The sequence below is a fragment of the Microtus pennsylvanicus genome, chromosome 18 (genome assembly GCF_037038515.1).
Source record: "Microtus pennsylvanicus isolate mMicPen1 chromosome 18, mMicPen1.hap1, whole genome shotgun sequence".
Classification (NCBI taxonomy): domain Eukaryota; kingdom Metazoa; phylum Chordata; class Mammalia; order Rodentia; family Cricetidae; genus Microtus; species Microtus pennsylvanicus.
This window is the reverse complement of record NC_134596.1, coordinates 40,209,854-40,235,659: the sequence shown is the minus strand read 5'-3', so window position 1 is coordinate 40,235,659 and position 25,806 is coordinate 40,209,854. Positions and strand designations below refer to the sequence as shown.

Genomic DNA, 25,806 nt, shown 5'->3' with positions numbered 1-25,806 from the left:
TCATGTACGGTTTATTCTCACATTCGTTATTTGTGTGCTCCTCACAACAGTCCTGTGAGGTAGGTAGGGTTAAGTGTTACTCTACGCCCATTTCGCAGATGAAGAAATGGAGGTGGCTCAGTGAGGCGAGTGACCTGCAGAGTCACGTAGTGTGTTAGTGTCTTCACAGGCTCTGCCCTTGCTCTAAGGTCAAGCTGTTGAATTAGGAAGCACCAAACAGATGAAGAAAAAAAGGGGGGGCAGTGTTGATTTTGGAGGGTTTTTTCCCCCTTGACTTATCTGACCATGATCACAGCTTCTGTTGTCCGGATTGTGTTCTCTGAAGAACTTTCTAGTACCACTGTGCAGTGGCTCCACAGGCACAGGGAGACTCCTGGCTCCCGCCGGCTTCGCTGAAGGCAGGGAAAGGCCTTTGTTGCCTTAGGACCAGGTTTTGTCTATAACTATGAAAACGCCTCATGCACAAGGTGTAACCATGGAAACCCTTTGCTCTGTTCACCCCTGGATCCTGTTCCCGGCTTCCCTGGCTGTGTCTGGTGTGTGTCTCCAGCAGGGAAGATGACTCACAATGTGTGGCTCCTGTTGGGGAGTAGCAGTCTGGCATTTCTAGCCCTTCATGTGTCCCCGGGAGGCCCACAGGTAGTTATGACGGGGAAGGCTGCTTTCTTAGGAGGAGTGGTAGGGGCTGGACACTCACTCCAGGGCACTCTGGTGGTACAGAGCTGTACTCCCTGCCGAACACCGTGTTCCCACACCCCAGATCTCTCCAGTCAGCAGTCTTCTTCCAGCCAGACATGATCAGGAACATGCTGAGCCATGGCTGGTGGGGAAGGCTGATGAACTGGGGGCCAGGAACGAGGATAGAAAGGAGCTAATTTTGCTAATGACAAATTGCAAAGGGAGGCTGAGTTCTGAGTAATGGCACCGTCAAAGTGTCTAGTCAAATCAAGCACTTACGTCTGTGTGAAGAGGAAGACCTAGCGGGATAGACTGTCAACACTGAAAGAGCTTCCTGATAACCAGCAGGGCTCAACCTTGGTAGAAGCTGCCCTGGGTAGTGAGCTTTCTGTCACCAGGGGTGTGCAAGCTGGCAAAGGTGATCCCTTGCAGGTACTCAAGGAGAGGCACTCGTCCCCAAATGTACTGGGGTGTCCTAGAGAAGGGGAAGAACTAAAAGCTTCTGGATTATTTTCCAACCCTGAGAGTTCATAATATATTGGTTTAAACTGTTGAGTGACGCTTCCAATTCACGGGAAAAGGGCTAGGAAAGTCAAGCAATAGGCAGGATCGTGACGTGTCTTTCATCATCCTGGCTCCAATACTATCACATCTTTGCAGGGAAAGCAACCAGTTTCTGAAGCCAAGAACCCTTCATTCAGCATCTTTGGGAGGGCCGTTCCCTCCAGCTGAAGCCTAGACAGGCATCCTCTAGGCCACAGCACAGCTCAGCTTTCTCCCTGAGTGGAATCACAAAGGGTTCTGGGAACATAACGCATTCCGCACCACCTACACACGGGCAAAGGTGTCCTGGTACCTGGACGCACCCCCCAGGGCAAAGAGCAGGTGTGGCGGGAGTCGCTGCACACGCAAAGGAGCCTCTGGTTCCCACCCTCCCCCTCGGCAGCCAGGGCTCTCTCTGGAGATGGGGAAGCGAGGCACTGACTGGAGTATGAGAACCCAGGAGCCCACTGCGCCTCCTTTGTCCCAGCCAGAGAGTTCTGTGGGCGCCTCCTGTGTGCATCAGCTGACGTCTCACTTGTAAACTACCCACCGCCAGATCAACATAGCAAGAAGAGGTGGTTTCGTTTAGAGGACACGTGGATTCCCGAAGGTGGACTTCATCGTGCGGGATCAAGCCCTGCTATGCAATTAATACAGATTAGTGTAGGTCCCCACCTCGTGCCTGGTGAGACCCTTCTCAAAGCCAGGCTGGCTCCTCCCCCGTGTGGAGGGGGTCTTTCTACCTGTACCGTATCAACCGGATGATCTTATTGTTCATGAAGTCCAGAGCGTGCGGATGGGAAGAGTCGATGCAGAATCCATCGCTCAGGGCGATCTTCAGCACCTCTTCCACGAAGACCTGGAAGCTGTTGATCTGCTTGTTGGCGGGCACCACCCACAGCCTTTTGAGGTTCTGCTTGGTGTACTCTTCCTCTGGGAGGCCTTCCACATTGGCCACCCAGTCCAGAGTGAGGTGGTTGGGGTCCTGCAAGTGGCTGGTGATGGAGGAGAGGTTGCCGTTGGAACAGTAGAAGAGCTTGGAGCCCAGGAGCTTGAGGAAGAGGCAGGAGGTACTGAAGATGTTGGCGTTGAACACCTCCATGCTGGAGGACGACAGGCTGTAGATCTGCGGCGCCTCCCGCACGGTGAAGTGGACCGTCTGCACGCGCTGCTTCAGGGTGATGTTGAGCATGGCATTTTTCTCCGCCTTGGAGAGCTCCACCTCCTTCTCCTGCAGGGCCTCGATCAGGGGCTGGACCTGGTAGAAGTCAGCTTCCCTGCGGAGCAGGCCCATCTCCTGGAAGTCCTCCGGCAGGTCCAGGTGGGAGGTCCGCAGGAAGTTGAGGATATAGCGGAAGACTTTGCCATCGCGGTCGATGAAGCAGTTGCCCTGGCTGTCCTTCTTGGTGGGTATCTTCCCGCTGAACATGGCGCCCAGCATGGAGTCGGGGAAGCTGGTCAACGTGGCCAGGGAGGTTGTGTAGAGCTTCCCCCCGACATTCAGTGTGATGGGGTCAGACATGGTAGGAGGCCAGGTGCCTGGAAACAGTTCTGGGTGTGTAAAACGAGAAATCCTAAATTATTAAATTAAAATAAAAACTAAATTATGATCTAAGCATATCTACACAGTCACACGCCTTAACTCCTAATTACAGGTCAAGCCTCGCTGAGGGTGAAATGTATTAATGCCTGATGAATGGTTGACAACTGCCGCACATTAGACTCACAAGGGAAGAAAAACGCACACATGTGCACGCACACACACACACTCAGGCAGACACACATAAGAATTTTTGGAAAAGCTTCCTTGGTGATTTCAAAAGCTCAGTAAGGCTGGAGAGCCACTGGTCTGTGGATGAAAGGAACACATGCCTGGGCTAAGAGCTCCCTGAATTCTTTTATGAGTATTAATTTGCATACGTAACAGGCCTATCATCTTTGGACAAAGACGGTGCCATCAACCATCCCTGTGGACAAGGACATCTGGGCCAGGATTTATTCCTGGCTTAAAGAAGTGAGTGCTTTGGCAGGATTCAAACTCAAGGTCCTTTTTTTTGTGTGTGTGAAAGAAAAATGTGTAAATGATTCAAGATCATTCTGTGCGTCCCTTAACAGATGCTTTGTGCTGGGCTCAGTATTCTCACTGCATCAGCGCTGATCTGAAATGAACTATTTTCCTCTTCCAATTCACAAATGATTGTGACTGGTACCATCTCCACCTATCTGCAGAGCTACCCTGGATCACTGGCATCCACATGACTGTCCTTTTTGGACCCCTCCCCCACACCAAACCACTCGGTCCTCAGCCTGAAGCTGACTGCAGAGGGGTGCTGCTCCTGAAGGCGGTCTCCCCACTCCTTAAAAACACCCTTGGTTGGAGATGGCTCAGCAGACAGAGCATTCACTGCTCTTGCCGAGGACCGGGGATCAATTCTCAGCACCCACATGGCTGCTAACAACTACCTGTAACTCCCGTTCCAGAGGTTCTGACGCCCTCCTCTGGGCCCTAAGGGCGCTGCATGCATGTGGTGCACAGACGTACATGGCAGGCAGAATATTCATGTGCTATTAGTCTTGGATTTATTAAAATATTCCTTTTAATCTTCTTACATTTACTAGCATTGGTAAGCTGTAACTAACTGGATAAAATACATGTCTAAATTTAGCTTATATGTCTAGTTTAAATATAACAGGTAATGGTGCCCAATTCTCAAGTGCCTTTACAGATCTGAGAGTATGGCATTTAACAAAAGAGCTTCTACCACAGAGACATGCCAGCTCCCACAGCATCCTATAGCTCCTCCAAGAAGACGCACGTGGTTACAAAAGACCTTCCGCCTTGAGGCCTGCCTTTGGGTATGGCAAAGCCACCCACACAGCAAAATGCGGCCTTCCACCCCTTCAGCTTCCTGGATGCTACACCTGGGGGATCTGATGTCTCATCCTGCCGAGGCAGGCAGACTAAATCCTCCCCCACCACCATAGGAAAATCTTCAGGCCTCTTATACTCAGCAGCTACTGGCAAGCACTGCCTCTAAGGCTGGTGTTCTCCAAGGACTAAGGAGAGACTTGGGATTGCCTGTGTAGCTAAAAAAGCTGTCTCATTTCTGCTCATTTATCCCTCCCAGATCTGCTAATGGCATTTGATGACTTAAGGTACTGGTAGCTCATTGTCTCATTTGTTAAGTTTCCTGTTAAATACAGACAGGTGTGCCTCTTTAAAAGGCTTCAGAGTCCAGGACTAACAGGTGTATCTTTTAAAATTCCCTTTAATGTTCCTGTAAGAGAATGTCTTACAAATACCTACAGGTTCAAAAAAAAAAGTTTTGCTGCTTTATCAGGAAATCAGGTCTGGTAAAAACTAACAGTCTCCAGAGCCTATTTTAACCCTACCCATTTTACAGGTCACTCCTGCTGTCTGGACCAAGACCAACTTTCAAAGGGCCCTCCAGACAACGCCAAAACCTGCACCAGCTCCTGGGACTTCACCACTGGTACCTACCAACTAAAATTTGGTCTTATCTGCTCTTGTGTCTCAGCTATTCACCCGAGCCTCTCTACAACCAGGGCACTTCTCTGTCCCATTCTTTCTGACAGTTAATGATTTCCCACGACTAGCCCCATTCACAGGGCCAATAATAACAGTATTTTTTCTCCTAGCCACCTGCTTTTCTGTCTCCCTCAAGGAACAGCTGCCTGAGCTCTCCAGGATGACAGCAAACCGGATGCGTCTCCAGCCACACCTCTTGCTGAGCGTGAGCCCACCAACTCCCAGCTCTCCCCTCTCCCATGTTATGCCATGCCCGCAAGAAGTAGCCAGACTTGAGTCTGCGCCCCTTTATCCAAAGAAAATCTGAAATGCTTGGTCAAAAGCATCACCTCAGCTCCCTAACACCCCTTTATACAAAAAGTCTGGATTGTTAGTTAGGGGGCTTTACCCCAACCCCTGGTATCCATTTATGGAATGTTGGGTGGAAAACTCCATTCCAAGCTCCCTCCCCTGGGAGTTGCCTCAGTCCAAACTCCACCTCCGAGAAAGTCCACCAAATGGTGACCCCTCCCCAGGGAGGGTCAAGACCACTCCCACAGGCTATTTAGACTGCCCCCCCCAGAGAATGAACACGTGGTCTCCCCTTTTCCTCTCTGTGCTTTCCCAGGGGACACCCAGGAGTATTGTCACCCATTAAACCTGGGTATCTTTTAATTTGGTCCGATGGGGATTAGTTGTGTTGGCGGAGAGGTTGGTTGTTTAAGAAAAATACTAACAGCGAGGAAATACTGGAGCAAAGTAAGACCGAAAGCCAGCTGGGCAAACTCCAAACTCTGCATCTCCACGTCCGATGTCAAAGCGCTCTCGGCTTTGTTGACTGCAGCACACTTCTCTGTCTTGGGCTGGTTCCACTCCCCGTTAGCAGCTCTCCTCGGCAGGTGTCCCATGGCTCTGGCATCTAGAACACCTTGGGTTCTCCAAGCGGTCCAGGCTTCACCTTCACAGCTTCGTGCAGTGGCCTCTCCACTAGGCCTCCCAGGGATGCCCCTGACACATGCCTAGCCTTGGTGGCTTTATTCCATAATTCCTTTCTTCTATCCTTAATTCTTTTTTTTTTTCGAGACAGGGTTTCTCTGTAGCTTTGGTTCCTGTCCTGGAACTAGCTCTTGTAGATAGACCAGGCTGGCCTCAAACTCCCAGAGATCCGCCTGCCTCTGCCTCCCGAGTGCTGGGATTAAAGGCGTGCGCCACCACCGCCTGGCTTCTATCCTTAATTCTAAAGCCAGAACCACACGCCTGAAGCTGCCAAGTTCTGCTGCGTGCTGGGGCTGGAACATGGCCCCCTCCTTCAAATCCATCTTCACCTGTTTTCTGTTTTTCACTGTCTAAGTTTGGCTGTCTTTGAACTTGCTCTTTAGACCAAACTCAGAGATCTGCCAGCTTCTGCCTCCTCAGTGCTGGGATTAAAGGTGTGTGCCCCACTATACCCTGCTCCCAAATTTTTCTTCAGTTTCTTTTCACAAGTTGGAAACTTAGCTGGGTGGGGTCTTGCCCTGAAGTCACCATTCCCTTTATCTCCTTGAACACACCATTTAGCTTTATCCCACTTCCTGGTACCCTTTTTTTTCTTTAAAATTTACAGTTTGTAATTTACCTTGCTCAGCTTGCTCCTTTTCATTATTAATTTTCATTAGAGTGACCACTAAAAACCACACAACAGTGTCTATACTAGGCTGCTTTGAGAGTTCCTCTGCCAATGGAATTAGTTCAAAATTCTTCACTTTAGCCTGAGGCAGACTTTTCAGACAAGGCCAAAGACAGCTGCCTTCTTCACCAAAATATCACAAGAACGATCTGTAGACAACATAATAAAATTCTTCTCTGAAACCTCTTGAAGTGAGCCCCCAGCAGTTCAAATGACCTTAGCACCTCTGTCTTCCATGTTCCTACGAGCATGGCCCTTAAGCAGTGCTTAAAGCAGTCCACTGTTCATAATCCAAAGCACCAAAGTCCAAATTCCTCCAAACAAGCACACGGTCAGGCATATCACGGCACAACCTGACTTCTGCTTGCAACTTCTGTCTCAGGGTCTCCACTGCTGTGCGGAGACACCATGACTATAGCAACTCTTATAAGGAAAACACTTCAGAGGTTCAGTCCATTATCATCTGGGGGAGTGTGGTGGCATTGCCGAAGGCATAGTGCTGGAGAACTAGCCAAGTGTCCTACATCTTGCAACAGGAAGTCAAACTGACAGTCACACTGAGGGAAGCTCGAGCAAAAGAGATCTCAAAGCCTGCTCCCACAGTGACACATCTCCTCCAACAAGGCCACACCTCCTAACAGTGCCTTGGGAGCAATTTTCTTTCAAACTACCAGACCCTCCATCTTTTTTACTGTCAGCTTTTAAGGCCTAAACTAGGAACCAGTCATCTATAAGGCTCTGCCCAAGGTTCCCATGTTCAGAGCTCTCCTCTCATTGTGCATGGTGGTTGATACTTTTAATTCTAGCACTCAAGGAGACAGAGAAGGAAGGATCTCTGTGAGCTCAAGGCCAGTCTGGTAGAGTAAGGTCCAGGCCACACAGGGTGAGCTCCTGTCTGTACAAACAAACCAACTCTGTTCTGGGGGCTACAGTCCCACTCGGGAGGCGGAGGCAGGTGGATCTCTTTGAGTTCGAGGCCAGCCTGGTCTACAGCGGGAGTAGCAGGACAGGCTCCAGAGCTACTGAGAAACCCTGTGAATCTGGACGTAAAGCTCTCGGCTCCAGGGCCAGGCCTGTCTGTGTGCACACCATACTCCTTGCTATGATGATGAATGAACACTCCAAAACCATGAGCAAGCCCCCAGTTAAACTCTTTCTTTGAGGGAAGTGTTGCAGCCAGACAGTGATGGCACACACCGTTAATCCCAGCACTCGGAGGCGGACACAGGTGGACCTCTGTCAGTACTCGGAGGGTGGACCTCTGTGAGTTCAAGGCCAGCCTGGTCGAAGTGGTGAGTTCTAGGATGACAGCCAGGGCTACACAGAAAAACCCTGTCTTGAAAAATCAAAAATAAATAAATAGTGTTGCCTTGGTCATGGCTCCCCTTCATAGCAGTAGAACAGGGACTAAGGTGGGGTAAGGTGAAGGTCAGTGAGTTCAGAAGGCCCTGAGTTCAGAAAGTGGTACTTTTTTTTCTCTTTTGGATTTTATTTATTTATTATATGCATAAGAGTGTTCTATTCCAGAAGAGGGTATAGGATCCCAGATCCCACTGAAGATGGTCATGAATCACCATGCAGCTGCTGGGGATAGAACTCAGGACCTCTGGAAGAGCAGCTAGTGCTCTTAACCACTGAGCCACCTCTCCAGCCCAGAAAGTGGTGCTTAAGGGTTGAGTCATACAGCTCAGGAGCATCTCCCAAATACGTGCAGTGTTTCCAAGCCTAACACTACAGACTGACAAACTGGTAATGAAAGCCATAAGCAGCAGAGGCAGTAGCAGCCTCAAAAGGTCTGAAACCTCTTGAAGCATCTTGTTCAAACACCACTCGGCGACCTGCTTGGCAAGCCAGTGGCTGCCGCCTGTTGCTGGGCCTCACTTAACACTTGGCAACTCTTTACCCATTTTAATTAATTTCTTCCATGTTTGGTGGTGGAGTCAGGCAAGCATTCTGTCACTGAGCTCCATCTTCAGCATTCATATATTTTTAATTTTTTTTTTCTGTTTTGTTTTTGAAGACAGGGTTTCTCTATACAGCCCTGGCTGTCTTGGAACTCATTCTGTAGACCAGGCTAGGCTGGCCGTTAACTCACAGAGATCTGCTTGCCTTTGCCTCCTGAGTGCTGGGATTAAAGGCCTGCGCCACCACTGCCTGGCTCACATTTTTGTATTGTGGGAGATAAAACCCCAGACCTTGGGAATGCAAGAGTCTCTACTCCCTGCTACAGCCTCAGTCCTACTTTAATATGGAGTCTATGGTGCTAAGTGATTCCCTCCAAGCCTTTACAAGCACACCTTGAGGGGGTCTAGGACACACCACCCTCAACACGACATGACCAGAATATGCTGTGTCTCCTCAGGAATATGGACTGTTTAGTTATTTTGAGAAAGTGCAGGCATCGGAGCAGCTCTGGACAGATGTAGAAGGGGGGGCTGCAAGTACACAGGAAACTCATTAGGACCGAGAAGGGGGCCACTCGGAGACGGCTGTGGTCACCTGAGACTTCCTTCATTACACATTTCCTCCCCCCACTCTCCCATAATTCCCTACCACTGTCCGAAGTTCAAGCTCTTCCTCCTTTCTCTAGTCCAGGATGCTGTATAAACTTAATCACAAATTCTTGGAGCCTCATCTCTGTGGACTCCCAAAGGTGCTGACCAAAATGGGCTTCCTCCTGTTCGTCTGCTTTAGCTGTCCTGGGCATCTAATGCCCATTTTTCTTTCCTACAATACTCTCGTCCCCTCCAGTTTGTAGACGAGGGAAACTGAGGCTCAGAGAGGGTAGGTCGTATCTAGTCAGTGGAGGAGCTGAGATCTGAATCCGATCCTGAACCTCACACTTCTCAGTTTCCTCTATCACAGGATGAACGTATTCCCCGGTACACAATGAAAGCAGAGATGCCCACGTCCTCACGCTCTGTATACAGCAGCGTGGAGTTCTGCCCACTGACGCCCGAGGACAGGGGACAAAGTCCCAGGATGATGAACAGCACCAGCACAATACAATGCAGGTCCACTGAGCCTTTCCCCAGCAACCCAGGTCTTTCTAGGCCAGATTCGAAAGGTAAGCGAAGCAAACTGAATCAGGAAATAGAAGTTCCAAGCAACACCTACAACCTTGAACTAAGATCTCTGAGACAGAAACAAAGGAAAGTACTGGTTGTAGGTGTGTCAGATATAGTGGCCTCTTTAAGATCGGAAGGGGGAAACTGAGGCTCAGGAGATTAGGTGACTTGCCCAAAGCAGTGGCCGGTTGTGTGTGGAGGCTACTCTGTCTGCAGGGTGTGCACTCCGCAGCCTTTGCCCTGTAGGTGTTTCCACATCGACCACCTCAATTTGACTGAACTATGACAGGCTCAGAGCCATGGGAGGCGTTGTCCTGAAGATTAGGTCACTAAACCGGCACAGCGGCAACACTGTCATCATCCTGGTTGTGAAGGCAGCTACTTAAGACCACACACCGAGAGGAGGCTGGGCCAGATTTCCAAAGGAGGGCTCCCGAGCCTGTGCCCTGGCCAATACCAGAAGCCACAGTATTTTATTAAGGACTAGAAACAGAATTTGAATAAGGCTCGCAATGCTTCTGGGAGGAAAACCAAGGCCATTCATGAATTGATTGATTGTGGTGCTAGGGCTCAAACTAGGACCCTGTCAATGCTAGGCAACGCTGTACCAGTGAGATACTGAGCTCAGAACAGAAGATATTAAGGCTGTCCGCAAATGACAGAAAGGGTTGGAGATGTGATCAGTAGGACCAACTACTGTGACAACCAGAAGCCTACAGATAATAATCCCTCTCCTTCTGCTTAACTCATTCACTCATTCATTCTAGAGCCTAGAAATGATATGTAATCCATGCACACTTGTACGGGTCTTTCTGGACATCTCCAACAATCATTCATTCATTCATTCATTCACTCATTCATTCTAGAGCCTAGAAATGATATGTAATCCATGCACACTTGTACGGGTCTTTCTGGACATCTCCAACAATCATTCATTCATTCATTCATTCACTCATTCATTCTAGAGCCTAGAAATGATATGTAATCCATGCACACTTGCACGGGTCTTTCTGGACATCTCCAACAATCATTCATTCACTCATTCATTCTAGAGCCTAGAAATGATATGTAATCCATGCACACTTGCACGGGTCTTTCTGGACATCTCCAACAATCATTCATTCATTCATTCACTCATTCATTCTAGAGCCTAGAAATGATATGTAATCCATGCACACTTGTACGGGTCTTTCTGGACATCTCCGACAATCATTCATTCACTCATTCATTCTAGAGCCTAGAAATGATATGTAATCCATGCACACTTGCACGGGTCTTTCTGGACATCTCCAACAATCATTCATTCATTCATTCACTCATTCATTCTAGAGCCTAGAAATGATATGTAATCCATGCACACTTGCACGGGTCTTTCTGGACATCTCCGACAATCATTCATTCACTCATTCATTCTAGAGCCTAGAAATGATATGTAATCCATGCACACTTGCACGGGTCTTTCTGGACATCTCCAACAATCATTCATTCATTCATTCACTCATTCATTCTAGAGCCTAGAAATGATATGTAATCCATGCACACTTGTACGGGTCTTTCTGGACATCTCCGACAATCATTCATTCACTCATTCATTCTAGAGCCTAGAAATGATATGTAATCCATGCACACTTGCACGGGTCTTTCTGGACATCTCCAACAATCATTCATTCATTCATTCACTCATTCATTCTAGAGCCTAGAAATGATATGTAATCCATGCACACTTGTACGGGTCTTTCTGGACATCTCCGACAATCATTCATTCACTCATTCATTCTAGAGCCTAGAAATGATATGTAATCCATGCACATTTGCACGGGTCTTTCTGGACATCTCCAACAATCATTCATTCATTCATTCACTCATTCATTCTAGAGCCTAGAAATGATATGTAATCCATGCACACTTGTACGGGTCTTTCTGGACATCTCCAACAATCATTCATTCATTCATTCATTCACTCATTCATTCTAGAGCCTAGAAATGATATGTAATCCATGCACACTTGTACGGGTCTTTCTGGACATCTCCAACAATCATTCATTCATTCATTCATTCACTCATTCATTCTAGAGCCTAGAAATGATATGTAATCCATGCACACTTGCACGGGTCTTTCTGGACATCTCCAACAATCATTCATTCACTCATTCATTCTAGAGCCTAGAAATGATATGTAATCCATGCACACTTGCACGGGTCTTTCTGGACATCTCCAACAATCATTCATTCATTCATTCACTCATTCATTCTAGAGCCTAGAAATGATATGTAATCCATGCACACTTGTACGGGTCTTTCTGGACATCTCCGACAATCATTCATTCACTCATTCATTCTAGAGCCTAGAAATGATATGTAATCCATGCACACTTGTACGGGTCTTTCTGGACATCTCCAACAATCATTCATTCATTCATTCACTCATTCATTCTAGAGCCTAGAAATGATATGTAATCCATGCACACTTGCACGGGTCTTTCTGGACATCTCCGACAATCATTCATTCACTCATTCATTCTAGAGCCTAGAAATGATATGTAATCCATGCACACTTGCACGGGTCTTTCTGGACATCTCCAACAATCATTCATTCATTCATTCACTCATTCATTCTAGAGCCTAGAAATGATATGTAATCCATGCACACTTGTACGGGTCTTTCTGGACATCTCCGACAATCATTCATTCACTCATTCATTCTAGAGCCTAGAAATGATATGTAATCCATGCACACTTGCACGGGTCTTTCTGGACATCTCCAACAATCATTCATTCATTCATTCACTCATTCATTCTAGAGCCTAGAAATGATATGTAATCCATGCACACTTGTACGGGTCTTTCTGGACATCTCCGACAATCATTCATTCACTCATTCATTCTAGAGCCTAGAAATGATATGTAATCCATGCACACTTGCACGGGTCTTTCTGGACATCTCCAACAATCATTCATTCATTCATTCACTCATTCATTCTAGAGCCTAGAAATGATATGTAATCCATGCACACTTGCACGGGTCTTTCCGGATGTCTCCGACAAGAGGAACCACGGGCTTCCTGGAGAAATGAATGGCTCCTGGATTTTTTAAGGGAAATTTCCAGGTAAGCCCGGAACTTCCTTTGCCACATAACAAAGAACAAAGACTAATAAGTTCATGTCAGAAGAATACGGGAGCTGGTCTCAAGGACAGGTTTAGGATAATCTGAGTATCAAAAATAAAAACAGCGATAGATTTCAGCACACTGGATTTTTTTAATGGGTCCATAATCTCACTGCAGAAAGAGAAAAACGGGTGAGGGGGAACAGGGAGCGAGAAGGAAGGTGCACCAGGCAGTGGGCGGGCCTGGTCCAGACTTCGTTCCTTTTCCTGTGGCTGTGATAAACTATCCTGACTGAAAGAATCCAAAGGAGGAGCTGATTCTAGGACACAGCCCAGCGCGGTGTGTGTGTGTGTGTGTGTGTGTGTGTGTGTGTGTGTCAAGGGCAGCACGGGGTTGCAGCCCAACGTGTGATCACACTGAGGAGGCACAGCACGTGGTCACACTGCACCCAGTCAAGAGACAGAGGGAAATGAGTGCTCACTGTTGCCCAGTTCCCTTCCTCCATTTATATAGAAAGAGATAGGTCCCACCCAGCGTTAAGATGGCTCTTATGGCTGGATGTCATGGCAGATGTTTTTAATCCCAGCACTCGGGAGGCAGAGGCAGGCGGATCTCTGAGTTCGAGGCCAGCCTGGTCTAAAAGTGACCAGTACGGCTAAGGCTACATAGTGAGACCTTGTCTTGAAGAAACTGAAAAGCTGAGTCTTGTGGTAGTTGGAGTGAGAATGTCCGCAGTAGGCTCAGATGTTTGAATACTTGGCCTCCAGTTGGTGGTGGTGTCTGGGTAGGTTTAGGAGGTCTGACCTGGCTGGAGGAATAATATGTCACTGGGGGAGGGCTTTGAGGTTTTAGGGGTCATGTACCATTCTCTGCTTCCGACTTGCAGTTCAAGATGTGAGTTCCTACTGCCAAGATGGACTCTTAGTCCTCCGGACAGACTCAAACAAACTCTTAAATTGTCTTGGTCACAACAAAAATAATCCAGATAACCTCCCATGGCATGACCAGAGGCCCACCTCCAAGGTGACTGTAGATTCTATCTGGTGGACAATTACCAGTAGCCATCACGGGGATATAGGCCTGTTTCCCCAGCACTTGGGAGGAAGAGGGAGGGAGAGCAGAAGCTCAAGGCCAGTCTGGTCTACAGGAGACCCTGTCTCAACCTACTCTTCCACCCCAAATGAACACCAATACAGAAGGAATGGAAGAAAAACACCGTTTTGCAGCCTTCAGCGTTACAGTTCAGGCGTGGATGGAAGGAACGCAGTGCAGGGCAGAGGTTCTCAACTGTCCTCAGGCTGTGACCCTTCAATACCGCTCCTCACCTTGTGGTGACCCGGCCAATAAAATATCTTCATTGCTACATCATAACTATAATTTCGCTACCATTATGAACCGTAATGTGAATATGTGTTTCCTGGTGGTCTTAGGTGACCCCATGAAACTGTCTTTCAGCCCCCAAAGGGGTCAAGACCCACAGTTGAGATCCGCTGGTCTAGAGAATTGTGTTACAGACATTTTCCCTGTTGCCATGGAGACATCATACGGTCATGATATTAACTACTAACCAAATGCCTCATAGAGGCCCCTGATATCTGCTTTCCAGAGTGATGGAATCAGAAGCACACATTACCAAAAAGGCAGAAACAAAAATAGCCAGGCCCCGATCACTAATGGACTAATCAAGTATACATTGCTCAGAGAGACGCTAACGAACGCGGTATGTGGGCTGGGTGGGACCGCATCTGATGGCTAAAGGCAACAACTCAAGATTTTCGATGAAGGGAAATCTGGAAAAAATGTAGTATCAACCGCTAATTTGGTAACTGTTATGTAGCAGAACGCCACTATTATGAGATGGGTGCATATCGGAGAATTTAAGAAAAAGTTGTTTTTTTTTTTCCTCTAGGCAAGGTCTCACTATGTACCCCAGGCTGGCCTAGAAGCAATCTTTCTGCTCGGCGTCCCAAATGCTGGGATCACAGGTACGTGCCACCATGCCTGGCTAAGATATTCATCCTCTTCCTCCTTCTCTCAGTTCACTCTTCCTATTTCCGTCCCCTTTCGTGTGTCAGGCTTTCATAGAGCTGCCCTGCCCGCGCAGTCTGGAGCTCTCGGGCTCAAGCGATCCTCACGCCCCCAACTCCTGAAGGGCCCGGACTCTAGGAACAAGCTGCCCAGCCTGGCTTGTAGTTAAAGTAGCTGGGAGACGTGTGTGTGTCCGCAGAGAAGCAAATGTGGCCAAGCATGAGCAGGGGAGTGCAGGCTGTTCTTGGAACTTGTCTGGCAGTTGGAGGCTAAGATAGTGAGCGAGGTTCAGAGCCGGGGGAGTCGCTGAGTGGGAGACGTCCCATGGGAACAGCCTGATGTCTTCCACACTGGGATCCAGGCTTTGAGATATGGCTGCCTGGGAATGTTTCTGCCACTTCCTCCTGAGCCTAGAATCTGCTGCTGTTACGTGGCAAGAGCTACTTCTATAGCCAGAGTGCATTGAGTGTAGGCAGTAAGAACCAGCGAAGCTTTAGGGGTCGAGGACAGTGCATGGTTTTTGGACGGAATCAAGTTTGCTGTAGGTTCTGCCGTGTCCTAGCTGTGTAGCCAGTGGCCAGTTCCCAGGGAAGACTGCGATCATGAAAACTGGAACAGGAACAATAAGCTGACTCAGCATTTCCAACTGCTAATGAGTCAACATGCTCATCTCTACGAATCTCATAGGCGAATCAGACTCTCTCTTTCCTTCTCTCAGGACAGGGTTTCTCTATGTAGCCCCAGCCATCCTGGAACTCAAGAGATCCACCTGCCTCTGCCTCCCGAATGCTGGGATTAAGGAGTGGGCCACCTCGGCCCGGAGAAACAGATGCTCTCGGTGCTCTGCTTTATAGACCACGGCAGGCCATCTCCTTCCTCTGTAACTTGGCTTCTGCCATCCCCTATGCCAGGAATTCAAAGAGAAAAATCCCACTTCGCTGCCCAGCCTTGCATATGGAATTCCTGTCTTCCTCTTCTTTGGCTCCTAGCACCTTCCCTCCGCGCATTATTAGCACAGCTAACCTAAGTAGATGGGTGCCTGGCCTCTCTGTGGGCTGGGAAGCCCCTCTCTACGCCCAGAAACAGGCTGGGCAGGGACTGGAAGCAGAGTACACTTTTTTTTTTCTTACTTTGTTTAGTTTGAACCATTTCCACCTTCCCTGACAGACTTATTTACCAACAGGAATATTTATTTCCCTGTCTTGGAGACAAATATTTTTGAAACACTTCATTTTGAAATACTTTAATTTTCTGTTTGGAATCAAAGTCCTGGGACAAGGTCTCTCTGACTGCTGGGCTGTCAGGCAATGAAGACTGCCATTGTGGAGGGGAGTGGGCAGGGCACTGGGCACATTTCAAAGAAGACAGCGTTCCAAGTGTCTACTGGTCAACTAGCAGCTTCCCCACCTAACCCGGTTAGGTCACCAGCTTATGGACTTTGGCTGAGAGTCGGGCAGACTTCACCTTCACCCTGCACACCCAACAGCTGTGTCCAACCTGTAAGAGGCCATAGGACCAACTTAGCAAGAGAGGACAGGTACCTTCTAGACTCAGTTCACACAAGGGACCTGGACTTTGTGACCATCAGCGCAGCGGAGGAGGTGGTAGGGCTGGAAGAAGAAATCACCCAGCCAGATGCGATTTCCCTGCTTGTACAGAAATGCTTTGTTAAAGATGGTGCAGACTCCCAACAACCATGCAGAACTTTCCTTAGCCATATTGGCTCGCTCTCCTGCTTTGTAACCACCTCCTTTCTCTTCCCGTGGTCTTTCCACGCCTCGCATCAGTGATAATGAGAAACAAAGGGCTTTCAAACCCCTCCAGCCTGAAGACACCATAGGAGGGTTGCCTTCTAGCTTGGCGCGTGGAGGAGCTGGGGGAACTCGTCCGAAGCACAACTTTGGCAGGGTAGATCAGAAGGTTTATTTCTTCCCTATACTACCACAGACCCAACCTGTTTCCCCGGCCTACAGAAAAAGGCTGGGTCGTTGAAGGCGTTTGCGGCGAGTAACTTATCATCCGTGTTCCTCAAATGGAACCGGATGAGGCAAAGCCTTTGCGGGATGCGAGAGTCGACTGAGTTTTGTGTGTGACGCACTAAGCACCTACGATGAGCTCTTTATTTCTTAGTCACATGGAAAGAACGGTGCGTGTCCATCCACGGGTCCACAGTTCAACCACACGCCCTGGGGTGGCCAGAGCTGAGAGAGGGTCCCTGTCATCCCTGTGGTTCGCCCGCTCCCCCTTCACCTGACCCAGCACCCTACTCCAGGGCGCTGCAACCCGACCCTTCGACCCTTCGGAGCTCAGACAGACAAGACGCCCCTGCTCATCTGCAGACCCCACCCCTCTCCCCACCCATCCAAAGCTCCTCCCACAGAGCGCCCTTCCCCAGTCCCGTCCCCCCCCCCCCAGCTCCGTTCACCCCACCACCACCAAACGCGCCCCTCCCCCGCGGCCAAGGGCGGGGCCACCCCACTTCACTGATGAGACCATCGAGGCGGCAACAGATGACATTTCACGGCGGGACAGGTGCCCTGCGGGCCCCACTACGCGTCTGCTGGGTCCCGAGCTCCCCCTCACCCCCGGCGCACCGCACCCACCTCCAGCCCTCGCTCCGCAGCCTCCCCTCCAGCCAGCGCAGCTTCGCCAGGGGGCGGGCCGGGCTGGGGCAGGGGCGGGGCATCCCGGGCCGCGCGCTGGCCGCCGGGACTTGTAGTCCCCCTGATGGAGCCTCGCGACGCCGCGCGCCCCCGCCCGGACTCCACCTCCCAGGAGGCAATGCAGGGAGCCGGTTCGCGACTGGCCCGCCCCACCCACCCTTGGGCCAGCTGGCCTTAAAGGGGACGCGGCCCGAGTGGCCGCCCGCGGGGGTAGCCCCCGCTCTGGCTCCGCCCCGTTTCCCGCACCTCGCCCCTCCCCCCCTCGGCTCCGTCCCGCAGCCCAGCCACCGCGCAGAAGAGTTTCACTGTCCGGGTCCATCTGGGGTTATGCGGAGCGGGGTGGGTGGAGTTGGACATCACGGTGGCAGCAGCATCCCTGAGGTCTGGGACCCCCCTGGAGGGGAGCGGAGGACCCGCCCTGACCTCGCCTGGCCCAGCCTAGTCCAGCCTGGCCCCAGCGCCCCGCCCAGGAGTGGGTTCTGAGGTAAGGCCTGCTGAAGTCCAGGAGGTAAGGGGGCCCTGGGTGTGAGTGCTGGTGGCAGGGGTGGGGGGCAGACAGTGTCTGCATCCTGATGTTTCCAGGGCCCCATACTTACCTACAGGGTTCTGAGAGCAGGAGAATGGGAGGTGGGAGGTCTAGGTTCTTCTGGGCCTTGCTGTGTGACCTTGGGCTAGTACTGCCCCTCTCTGAGTCCTAACCATCTTCATCTACTGAGTATAGAGGTGGGCCAGCTCCTGCCCCCTTCAGTACTGAGAGCACAAACGCCTAGTACCACGAAGCCTGGCAATCTTTTTGCGGAGAAACCCCAGTCCCAGTCCGGGCTGGGCAGGGGTGCGATGGCAGAAGGAAGGGAGAGGAGGGGACCCCAGCGAGAGTACAAACCAAGGATCGGGAGAGGCTGCCTGGTCGTCTTAGCTTCACGGAATCTGGATCCCTTGACAACCCTTGCAGATTGGACAACCGAAGCGTAAACTCGTGTCCCCTCCTCCCAGAAAGGCTGGGTTAGTCAGGGGTAGTTCTGGAGGCAGGGGTTGAGTGTGGCCAGTCCCGGAGGTGGAACAATCTCCTGTCATCTTCCGTCTTCTCTCTCACTCCTCTTCAGCAATAGGGCACTTGCTTGTCCCCAGCAAAACCCTTGCTCGGGGCCAGACAAGGCCTCCTAGGAGGAAGGGTGCCCTCGGGGCTGCCTTGGTCAAGCACTAAGTTAAAAAGCAGACATTCTGCAGCTCGGAGACCCCAGGGTGCCCCCAGGAAGCCCTGGCACCCATGGAAGGAAGTCAGGGTGTGAGGTGTGAATGTGAGGGGCCGAGGGAAGGTGAATCCACCCCCCCCATCCCTAGCACAGGGCAGGGACCTGCTGACCCTCCCTCCTCCTTTGGAGGCCATCTGGGAACACCTGCCCTAGGGGCTAACCAGGAACAGGGTTTTTAATTCTACTTCTCTGCCTTGCTTGTGTGGACCATTTCTGGAGTGGCTAGGGGCTCTTTCAGTCTTGTCTAGTGGCCTCTGTGGGGTATCTCACAGATGCTCAAGGGTTGTGGACCAGGCCCAGGCAGGGGAGGGGACAGGAACTGCACTCAAGGTTAAGCCTGTCTCTGGAAGCTACTTTCCTGGTCACATCCTTGGATTTTATCTCGTGTTGCTGTCGCGAGTCTCTCATCAATAGCTAGGCACACCTTCACGGCCACCTCTGTCCATCCTGGGCGCCGTATACAGAACAGGATTGGATCTACTTCCTACAGCATCAGGCCCTAGCCAGGTGGGTGAGAGAGCGTGCCGAGAGGAGTCAGACTGCAGAGAGTGAAGAAGCCAAGGCGGCCTTGGAGCCAGACCTCTGAGGCTCGCTCTGTGGAGGGACAGGGAATGGCCTGCAGACTGGGCATTGCGGGATGAGTCAGAACCAGCCAGGAGAGAAGAAGCGAGCCCTTTCCAATAGAGAGGACACCAGCAAAACAAAACAAAACAAAACAAAACACAAACCCTTCTCAAATTCCCATCCATGCCTTGTATCAGTGTTGTGTCTCCCAGATAGCCTCAGCGCCTGGCTTTCGAGTGTGGGTTTTGTCGGAAGGGGCTAGTCGCCTTGAGATTCTGCGTAGCCAGGCAAGAAGCAACTTTTCAGAAATGAGGTTCATCTGATGGCATTGCTGGGAGAGTTGGGCCCAGAGAGAGGCTGAGGAGGTGATGAAGGCTGAGCTGATCACTAGGGGTCTTGGTCTCTGGTCTCTTTCTCCCTCTCCACAGCCCCCCAGGTGGTGATAGAGAGGAGCCAGGTCCGCTCAAGAGGAAGCAGGGAACTGTCAGCACACAGCCGAAAGGCCAGGGGTTATCTTTGAAAAGGCCAGGGCCTCTGGGAGGGGTGTTGCTTCTCCCAGGCGGCCTGGAACATACAGACAGAATGTGCCTGGGCACCCAGGTTGGAAGGCTGGTGGGGTGAGGACACAGCTCAGGGCCTGGGCAAGGGCAGCAGCCCTGGCTGGAAAAGGCCAAGGACTAAGTGGCCATGCATCTTCCATTTGGGTCTCAGAGGCTGAGAGGTGAGGGAGTTGCTTCCTCCATAACCAAGACCACCATGGCGGCTGTGTCTGGCTAAATTAAACACTGCGACCCTCCAGGACTTGTGCCTTTAGTGGAGGATGGATCAGATGAGGAGTGAGGTTCAGAAAACTCCTGTCCTGGTCCAGGCAAGGGAAACAGAGGAACTGATGTCGGGGGAGCGTGGAAACAGATGAACAGATGAACTGAGGGAATTCCTAGAGGCAGCTGGCAGTGCATGTTCCCTCCACGACAGAGGACCAATGAGAGACTCATGACTGCCCAGGCCACCATCTTTTCTTTTCTTCTTTTTTACACTGACCCAACCCTGGGAGTGGCAGACGCAGAACAGCTCCCATTTTCCAGAGAGAAAGCTGAGGTGCTAGTTCTGAGGGGAAGCCTCTGCCCCGTCCCTGCTGCAGGCTCTAGCGAGGGAGGAAGGGCTGCTGCACCTGGTGTGGGACTGGCTGCACTCAGAGCTTGTGTGGACACGCCATCCCTGCTGGGTAACCCAGCCTGCACCTCCGAGAGAGGTGGCCTACAGCTCTTTCCGGGGGCAGGGCGGGGGGGGGGGAACGCCAGCTGATTCTGTGTCCTGGAAGCGTGTCTCCCTCTGCTCCCTCCACCTGCCCTCCTTCTCTGGTCTGCGACCAGGAGTCAGGTGAAGTCAAAACCTCCGAAGCTCTTTTGCATGAATGCATCCAGGATATCGCGGAGTGGGTTTACTGGTAACCATGGTGACAGCTGACCCAACTGCTTGCGTAGGAGTTGGAGCAGGTAGCAGGGGTGGTGCTTTGTGGAGAGGCCAAAGACTGAGGAAGGCTGGCTCCGGTGACTGGAACTTCGGGTGGTACTGGAGGACAGGGCTTCCAGCTGCCAAGTGCGGCCCACCCGAGGTAGTGTCAGGTAAACTGGCAGGGAATTGTGGGTGTTTGATTATTCGGTTTCTGTGGTTTAATCTAAGGCCATTTATCTCCCCATTTTTAAAATGAGAAAAGCAGTGTATATATATACATATATATATTCCTTATTCAAGGTCACACAGTGCAGGTCTCCATTTCTACTTTGATTTTTTTTAAATCGTTTTCTAGAACCTTCCCTGGCTCCAGAATTCCATTTGTGCCTGCCCTTTGCCCTCACCCTCTATACATGATGCCAGAGTCTCATTGATTAAGGTTCCTTCTCAGCAGTGTGCGTGCTGGGCTTTCTTGGCAGCCAGGGTTAAGAAGCACGACCTACCCACTAGTCTACACGGCCTAGGGGGTTGATGACAGCAACTGCCTTGTTAGGGGGCCCAGGGTGACGTGGTGGGGGTGGGGGGTGCCCTCCTGCTTTCTGTTAATTCTTCTTGTGGTGCTGGGGATCCAACCCTGGCATTCCCAGCCTCCAGGCTGGATCCCGCTTTGCTTTGCTCCGCCTGCTGCTCTCTCTAATGGCATCTGCTTCCACTGCTGTGCTTCGCCTCCTTAAGGACCCGGATTTTGCTTCCAGACCAGCGGGAATTGACGTCTCTCGAGAATTTCCTCACATCCAGCACCATGCTAAGGGCGTCTTGGTTCATTTTCATAGCCCAGAGAGTGAGAGGTTCAAGGGGCTGGGTAATCTTTCCGGTAACCAGAATGCATGCCAGATAGGCCTCTCTGTAAACATGGAGTCTCACCTACCATCCTCCCGCTGCCTAACTGAGGAGGCCCTGGACATTTAACTGCTTTCTCCAAGGTGAAATCATTATTTAAAGAGAGCAATGAGAGCCGGCACTGGTGGCTCACACCTGTAATCCATCACAGCCCTGAAGAGGCTGGGAGAGGACACCACGAGACTCAGGTCAGCCTCAGCTGCAAAGTAAAACCCCATCTAGAAGCAAAACATACAAACAAAATGAAAACGGATAAGCAAACCCCAAGAAGCAGGCGTGGTAATTCATGCCTGCGATTTGAGCATCTGAGAGGTGGGAGTGCTTGCCTAGGGTGTGTGAGGTCCTAGGTTCAATCCCAGCGTTATCAAACAAATGGAACTGCACAGTGACATGCTAAGAGCACTTGGGCTAAAGGCCTTTTGATGCTGAGGCGGCGAGGCTAGCATTTGGGGGCCACTGATCTGGGCTACAGTGTACCCTACAGCCATGGAACTCCAAAGATTCTCACTTGGTGTGGCAGATGCCAGCCACTGAGACATAAGCTTGGTCCCTGTCCCAGGGAGCTTACACCCGGAGACAGACTTTAAAAAGGGGCCCCTGGAGAGAGACATGCAGTAATTAATGGTGGGCGCAGTTCAGAGGCAGGACACAGAAGTGTGCATCTCCACAGAGCCTGGTGTGTAGTTGGTTCCAGAACAGCTCAGGTTCTGAGTCAAGTGTTCTGACCCCTTGTCCAGAAAAAGTCCGCTGTCCTCACTCAGCTGCAGTGGGAAGCTTCGGTGGTTTTCATGGACTCAGCAAATGAGGCAGCTACTGTGGGTTTTGCCTAGGATAGGATTATGCAGAGAAAGGGCCCTGTCTTCTCTTAGGTGCCAGCTAGATAAGGGTGGGCCAGCGGTACCTGTGAATATCAGCCTGAGACTCGGGAGCCAAACGGCTCGGTGTGCAGGCGTCTATACCGCAGGGCAGTGAGGCCCTGACTTACCCAACACAAGCCTGCCATGTGCTAAGCCACGTGCTAGGTGCCAGGAGGCAGATACACAAACCTTGACTTCATTGGTGGGGAGGCGGACACCTGCCAGGGGCTGTAGAGGAGCTGGGCAGGGTGTTCTGAGGTCTGAAGCAAGGAGGGAGATCTGGTGAGGCTGCTCGGAGCGCCCGCTAAGTGTCTTGGTTACTTTTCTATCGCTGTGATAAACGCCACAACCAAGGCAACTTGTAAAAGAGTGTTTAATTTGGACTTGATGGTTTCAGAGGGTTCGAGTTCACGATGGGTGAGCAAAGGCGTGATAGCAGGAGCAGCTGAGAGCTCACATCTTGTTTGGTAAGCAGGAGGCAGAGAAAGCTAACTTCTGAACCCTAAAAGTCAGTATTATGGCACCCCCAAGACCACACCTCCCACTTCTCAAATAGGCCTTTCCGTGGGAACCAGGTATCCCACCGCGAGCCTGTTGGGGGCCCGTTCTCATTCAAAGCACCCCATCAAGCGAGGAGAGGAGGGGGCGAATGCATGTGACCAGAACACGGTGGGCAAAGGGCAGGGGCTGAGGCTGGAGACGCAGGTAGGGCCCTGGGGTGAAGGGCTGTGGAGCCAGGCTGGGTGGGAGGGCCAGTGAAGGCCTTTGGGATGATAGGCATCACCCGTGGCAGCTGGAGAGGGAACAGGCTTAGCCTAGAGTTTTCCAGGTGCACAAAAACACCCCAAGGGAGCGAGGGTTTCTTGCAGCTCCCTTCGCAGTGTAACAGTCAGGGTGGGGCGGTCACGGGGCAGAATTTGAAGCAGCTGGTCACTGCACGCTCAGGAAGGGGAGGGCAATGAGGGCTTGTGGTCCGGTCACTTTCTCCTCCCAGCCCAGAGGATGGTGGGTGGGTCTTTGATCCCAAATCAATCAAGATAACACCCCACAGGTGGCCAGAGGCAGAAATCCCTCTCTGGTGTGTCCAGAAGCAGGTCTTGCAGGTGATTCTAGGTCATATCAAATTGATAATAACGTAATCCACCGCGAGGGTGGTCTGGCAGGACCGGGAGTGGCTCACTTCGGAAAGGAAAAGCAGTTTGCCCGGTGTCTGATAGTGATAGGGCCTTATAGATGTGGTACAGCACTTTCCAAGAGAAGTTTCCAAACTTGTCGGTGATCTGCGAAAAGGGTCTTGGGCGGAGCCTAGCCCCCGCCCCGCCCCAAGTGCCTTTCCCAAGATTATTGCGTTTCTCAGGAGTGTCTGTAGTCACCAGCGAGGTGAGAAGGCGCCCAGCAGCCAGAGCTGTTCCCGGGGGCTGGGCAGGTGCTAAAGATATTCATGTGTGTGTGCCATTTTACAGGCTAGAAAACCGTGGCCGTTCTCCAGCGTCAGCACCCAGGGATTTAGACCGGGGTGTGTGTCAGGAGCGCCACCCTCTCTGCCCCCAGCCGCGTGTGGCCGTCATGGACAAGATCCTGGAGGCCGTGGTGACTTCGTCCTACCCCACGAGCGTGAAGCAAGGACTGGTGCGGCGCGTGCTGGAGGCGGCGCGGCAGCCCTTGGAGCGGGAGCAGTGCCTGGCGCTGCTGGCCCTGGGCGCGCGCCTCTACGTGGGTGGCACGGACGAGCTGCTGCGCCGCGTGGGCTGCCAGCTGCTGCACGTGGCGGGGCGCCACCACCCCGAGGTCTTCGCCGAGTTTTTCAGCGCGCGCCGTGTGCTGCGCCTGTTGCAGGGCGGCGCGGGGCCCCCCGGGGCGCGCGCGCTGGCCTGCGTGCAGCTGGGGCTGCAGCTGCTGCCGGACGGGCCTGCGGCCGACGAGGTGTTCGCGCTGCTGCGGCGCGAGGTGCTGCGCACCGTGTGCGAGCGGCCCGGGCCCGCCATCTGCGCTCAGGTTGCCCGGCTGCTGGCGCGCCACCCGCGCTGCGTCCCCGACGGCGCGCACCGCCTGCTCTTCTGCCAGCAGCTGGTACGGTGCCTTGGCCGCTTCCGCTGCCCGGCCGAGGGCGAGGAGGGCGCCGTGGAGTTCCTGGAGCAGGCCCAGCAGGTTAGCGGGCTCCTGGCGCAGCTGTGGCGCGCGCAGCCCGCCGCCATCCTGCCCTGCCTCAAGGAGCTGTTTGCCGTCATCTCCTGTACAGGTGCGTGTGCAGCCCGGGCTGGGGCGGGCACTCGGGCTGGATCTGGTGCGGGTTGCGCACGGAGGCGGACTGCGGCGCTTGGTTTTAGTGCGCAAATCTACCGCGGGCGTTTGCTGTGGGTATCATCGCGTGGTGCGGCTGGAAATGCGGGGAGCACACTACGTGGGGCGGAAGATGAGATTAGTTTGGGAGGGCAGAATGGTGGGGGGTCCTGGGCTTTAGGGTCAGGAAGGCTTGGTCTGGAGTCAGCATCTGGCATTGGGGGAGCTTGCAGGCGATACTTAAACTCAGGCTCTTTCTTTTTAAATTTTTATTTCACGTGCATGCGTGTTCTGCCTGTGTGTATGTTTGTACACTGCGTGTGTGCCTGGTCCGCTGAGATCAGAATAGGGCACTGATCCCTGGAAGTTAAGGATGGTTGTGAGCCACCGTGTGGATGCGGCGAACCGAACTCCGTCCTCTGCAAGAACAGCAAGGGTTCTTAACCGCTGAGCCATTTCTCCAACCCCTGAACTCTTGACATCCAGTTGCCAGCCAGCAGTGGACCTTAGATTCTAGCGTGGATGACCGAGTTGAAGGCTGTGATTTTTCTGATCTTAGGGCTGTCGTGCGGGGGAGGGGGCAGGGAGGAGAGAGCCAGGGCCAGCCTCTGTACCACGGCCTGTCTTCTGTACAACTGCACAAGAGTTTGGCATTAAATGTGCTGTCTCACATCCCCCCACTTTGTGTAGCTGCACCTGGAATGTCCTTTCCTCCCAAGGATAGTTCCAGCCTGAACTCTTCCGCAGGGCGTCTCTGCATGTCTGGTTGTCAGCTTATGCCAGTGAAGGGTTTTGAATGACTGTGTTAAATGGAATCAGAGGCTTTGATGCTGTAGGGGGAGGGGAGGTGGCTCCACGTGCTATCTGCCTAAGTAGTGAGAGCAGGAGGGCACGGAGAGCTGAGGCTAGCCCTGTTCCAGAGGAAGAGCCGCCGTCCAGCGCCTTGGCCAGTGTGGTCCAGCACCTCCCGCTGGAGCTCATGGATGGCGTGGTCCGGAACCTCAGCAATGACGACAGTGTGACAGACTCCCAGATGCTGACTGCCATTGGCAGGTGGGTGCTGAGGTTAGTGGGTGCGGGTGGGCTTTCCCCCCACTTCTCTCTGAAGCTCTTGACTGTGGATGGGGACTCAGGCTCTCCGCGGTCAGAGGCCAGGCTCATCTCTGAGTTCTACGGTCCTCCTCTGCTTGGCCTTGGGTTAGCTGTAAAGGACAA

General features: G+C 51.9%; 2 protein-coding genes across 5 annotated transcripts in view; one reads left to right on the top strand and one right to left on the bottom strand.

Moving 5' to 3' along the window:
* On the bottom strand, window positions 1-18,223 carry Kctd21 (potassium channel tetramerization domain containing 21). 3 transcript variants are annotated; one of them, XM_075952335.1, is made up of 2 exons: window positions 17,879-18,223; window positions 1-2,772 (listed from the first exon to the last, which is right to left on the bottom strand). In XM_075952335.1, exon 2 carries the CDS (start codon window positions 2,741-2,743, stop codon window positions 1,961-1,963), a length of 783 nt encoding a protein of 260 aa, XP_075808450.1. In that variant the 5' UTR covers window positions 2,744-2,772; window positions 17,879-18,223; the 3' UTR covers window positions 1-1,960. The 3 variants fall into 3 exon arrangements, with proteins under 3 accessions (XP_075808450.1, XP_075808449.1, XP_075808451.1); XM_075952334.1 differs by lacking the exon at window positions 17,879-18,223 and adding an exon at window positions 17,223-17,284; XM_075952336.1 differs by lacking the exon at window positions 17,879-18,223 and adding an exon at window positions 5,488-5,906.
* Usp35 (ubiquitin specific peptidase 35) overlaps window positions 17,470-25,806 on the top strand; it is a 22,011-nt gene continuing 13,674 nt past the window's right edge. For both annotated transcript variants that reach the window (XR_012908245.1, XM_075952333.1), the window contains exons 1-3: window positions 17,470-17,766; window positions 23,775-24,550; window positions 25,512-25,644. Coding sequence is in view for 1 of the 2 variants with exons in the window: in XM_075952333.1 (XP_075808448.1) it covers window positions 23,878-24,550; window positions 25,512-25,644 (806 nt within the window). In the remaining variant the exon portion in view is untranslated. The remainder of the gene's footprint in view (window positions 17,767-23,774; window positions 24,551-25,511; window positions 25,645-25,806) is intronic.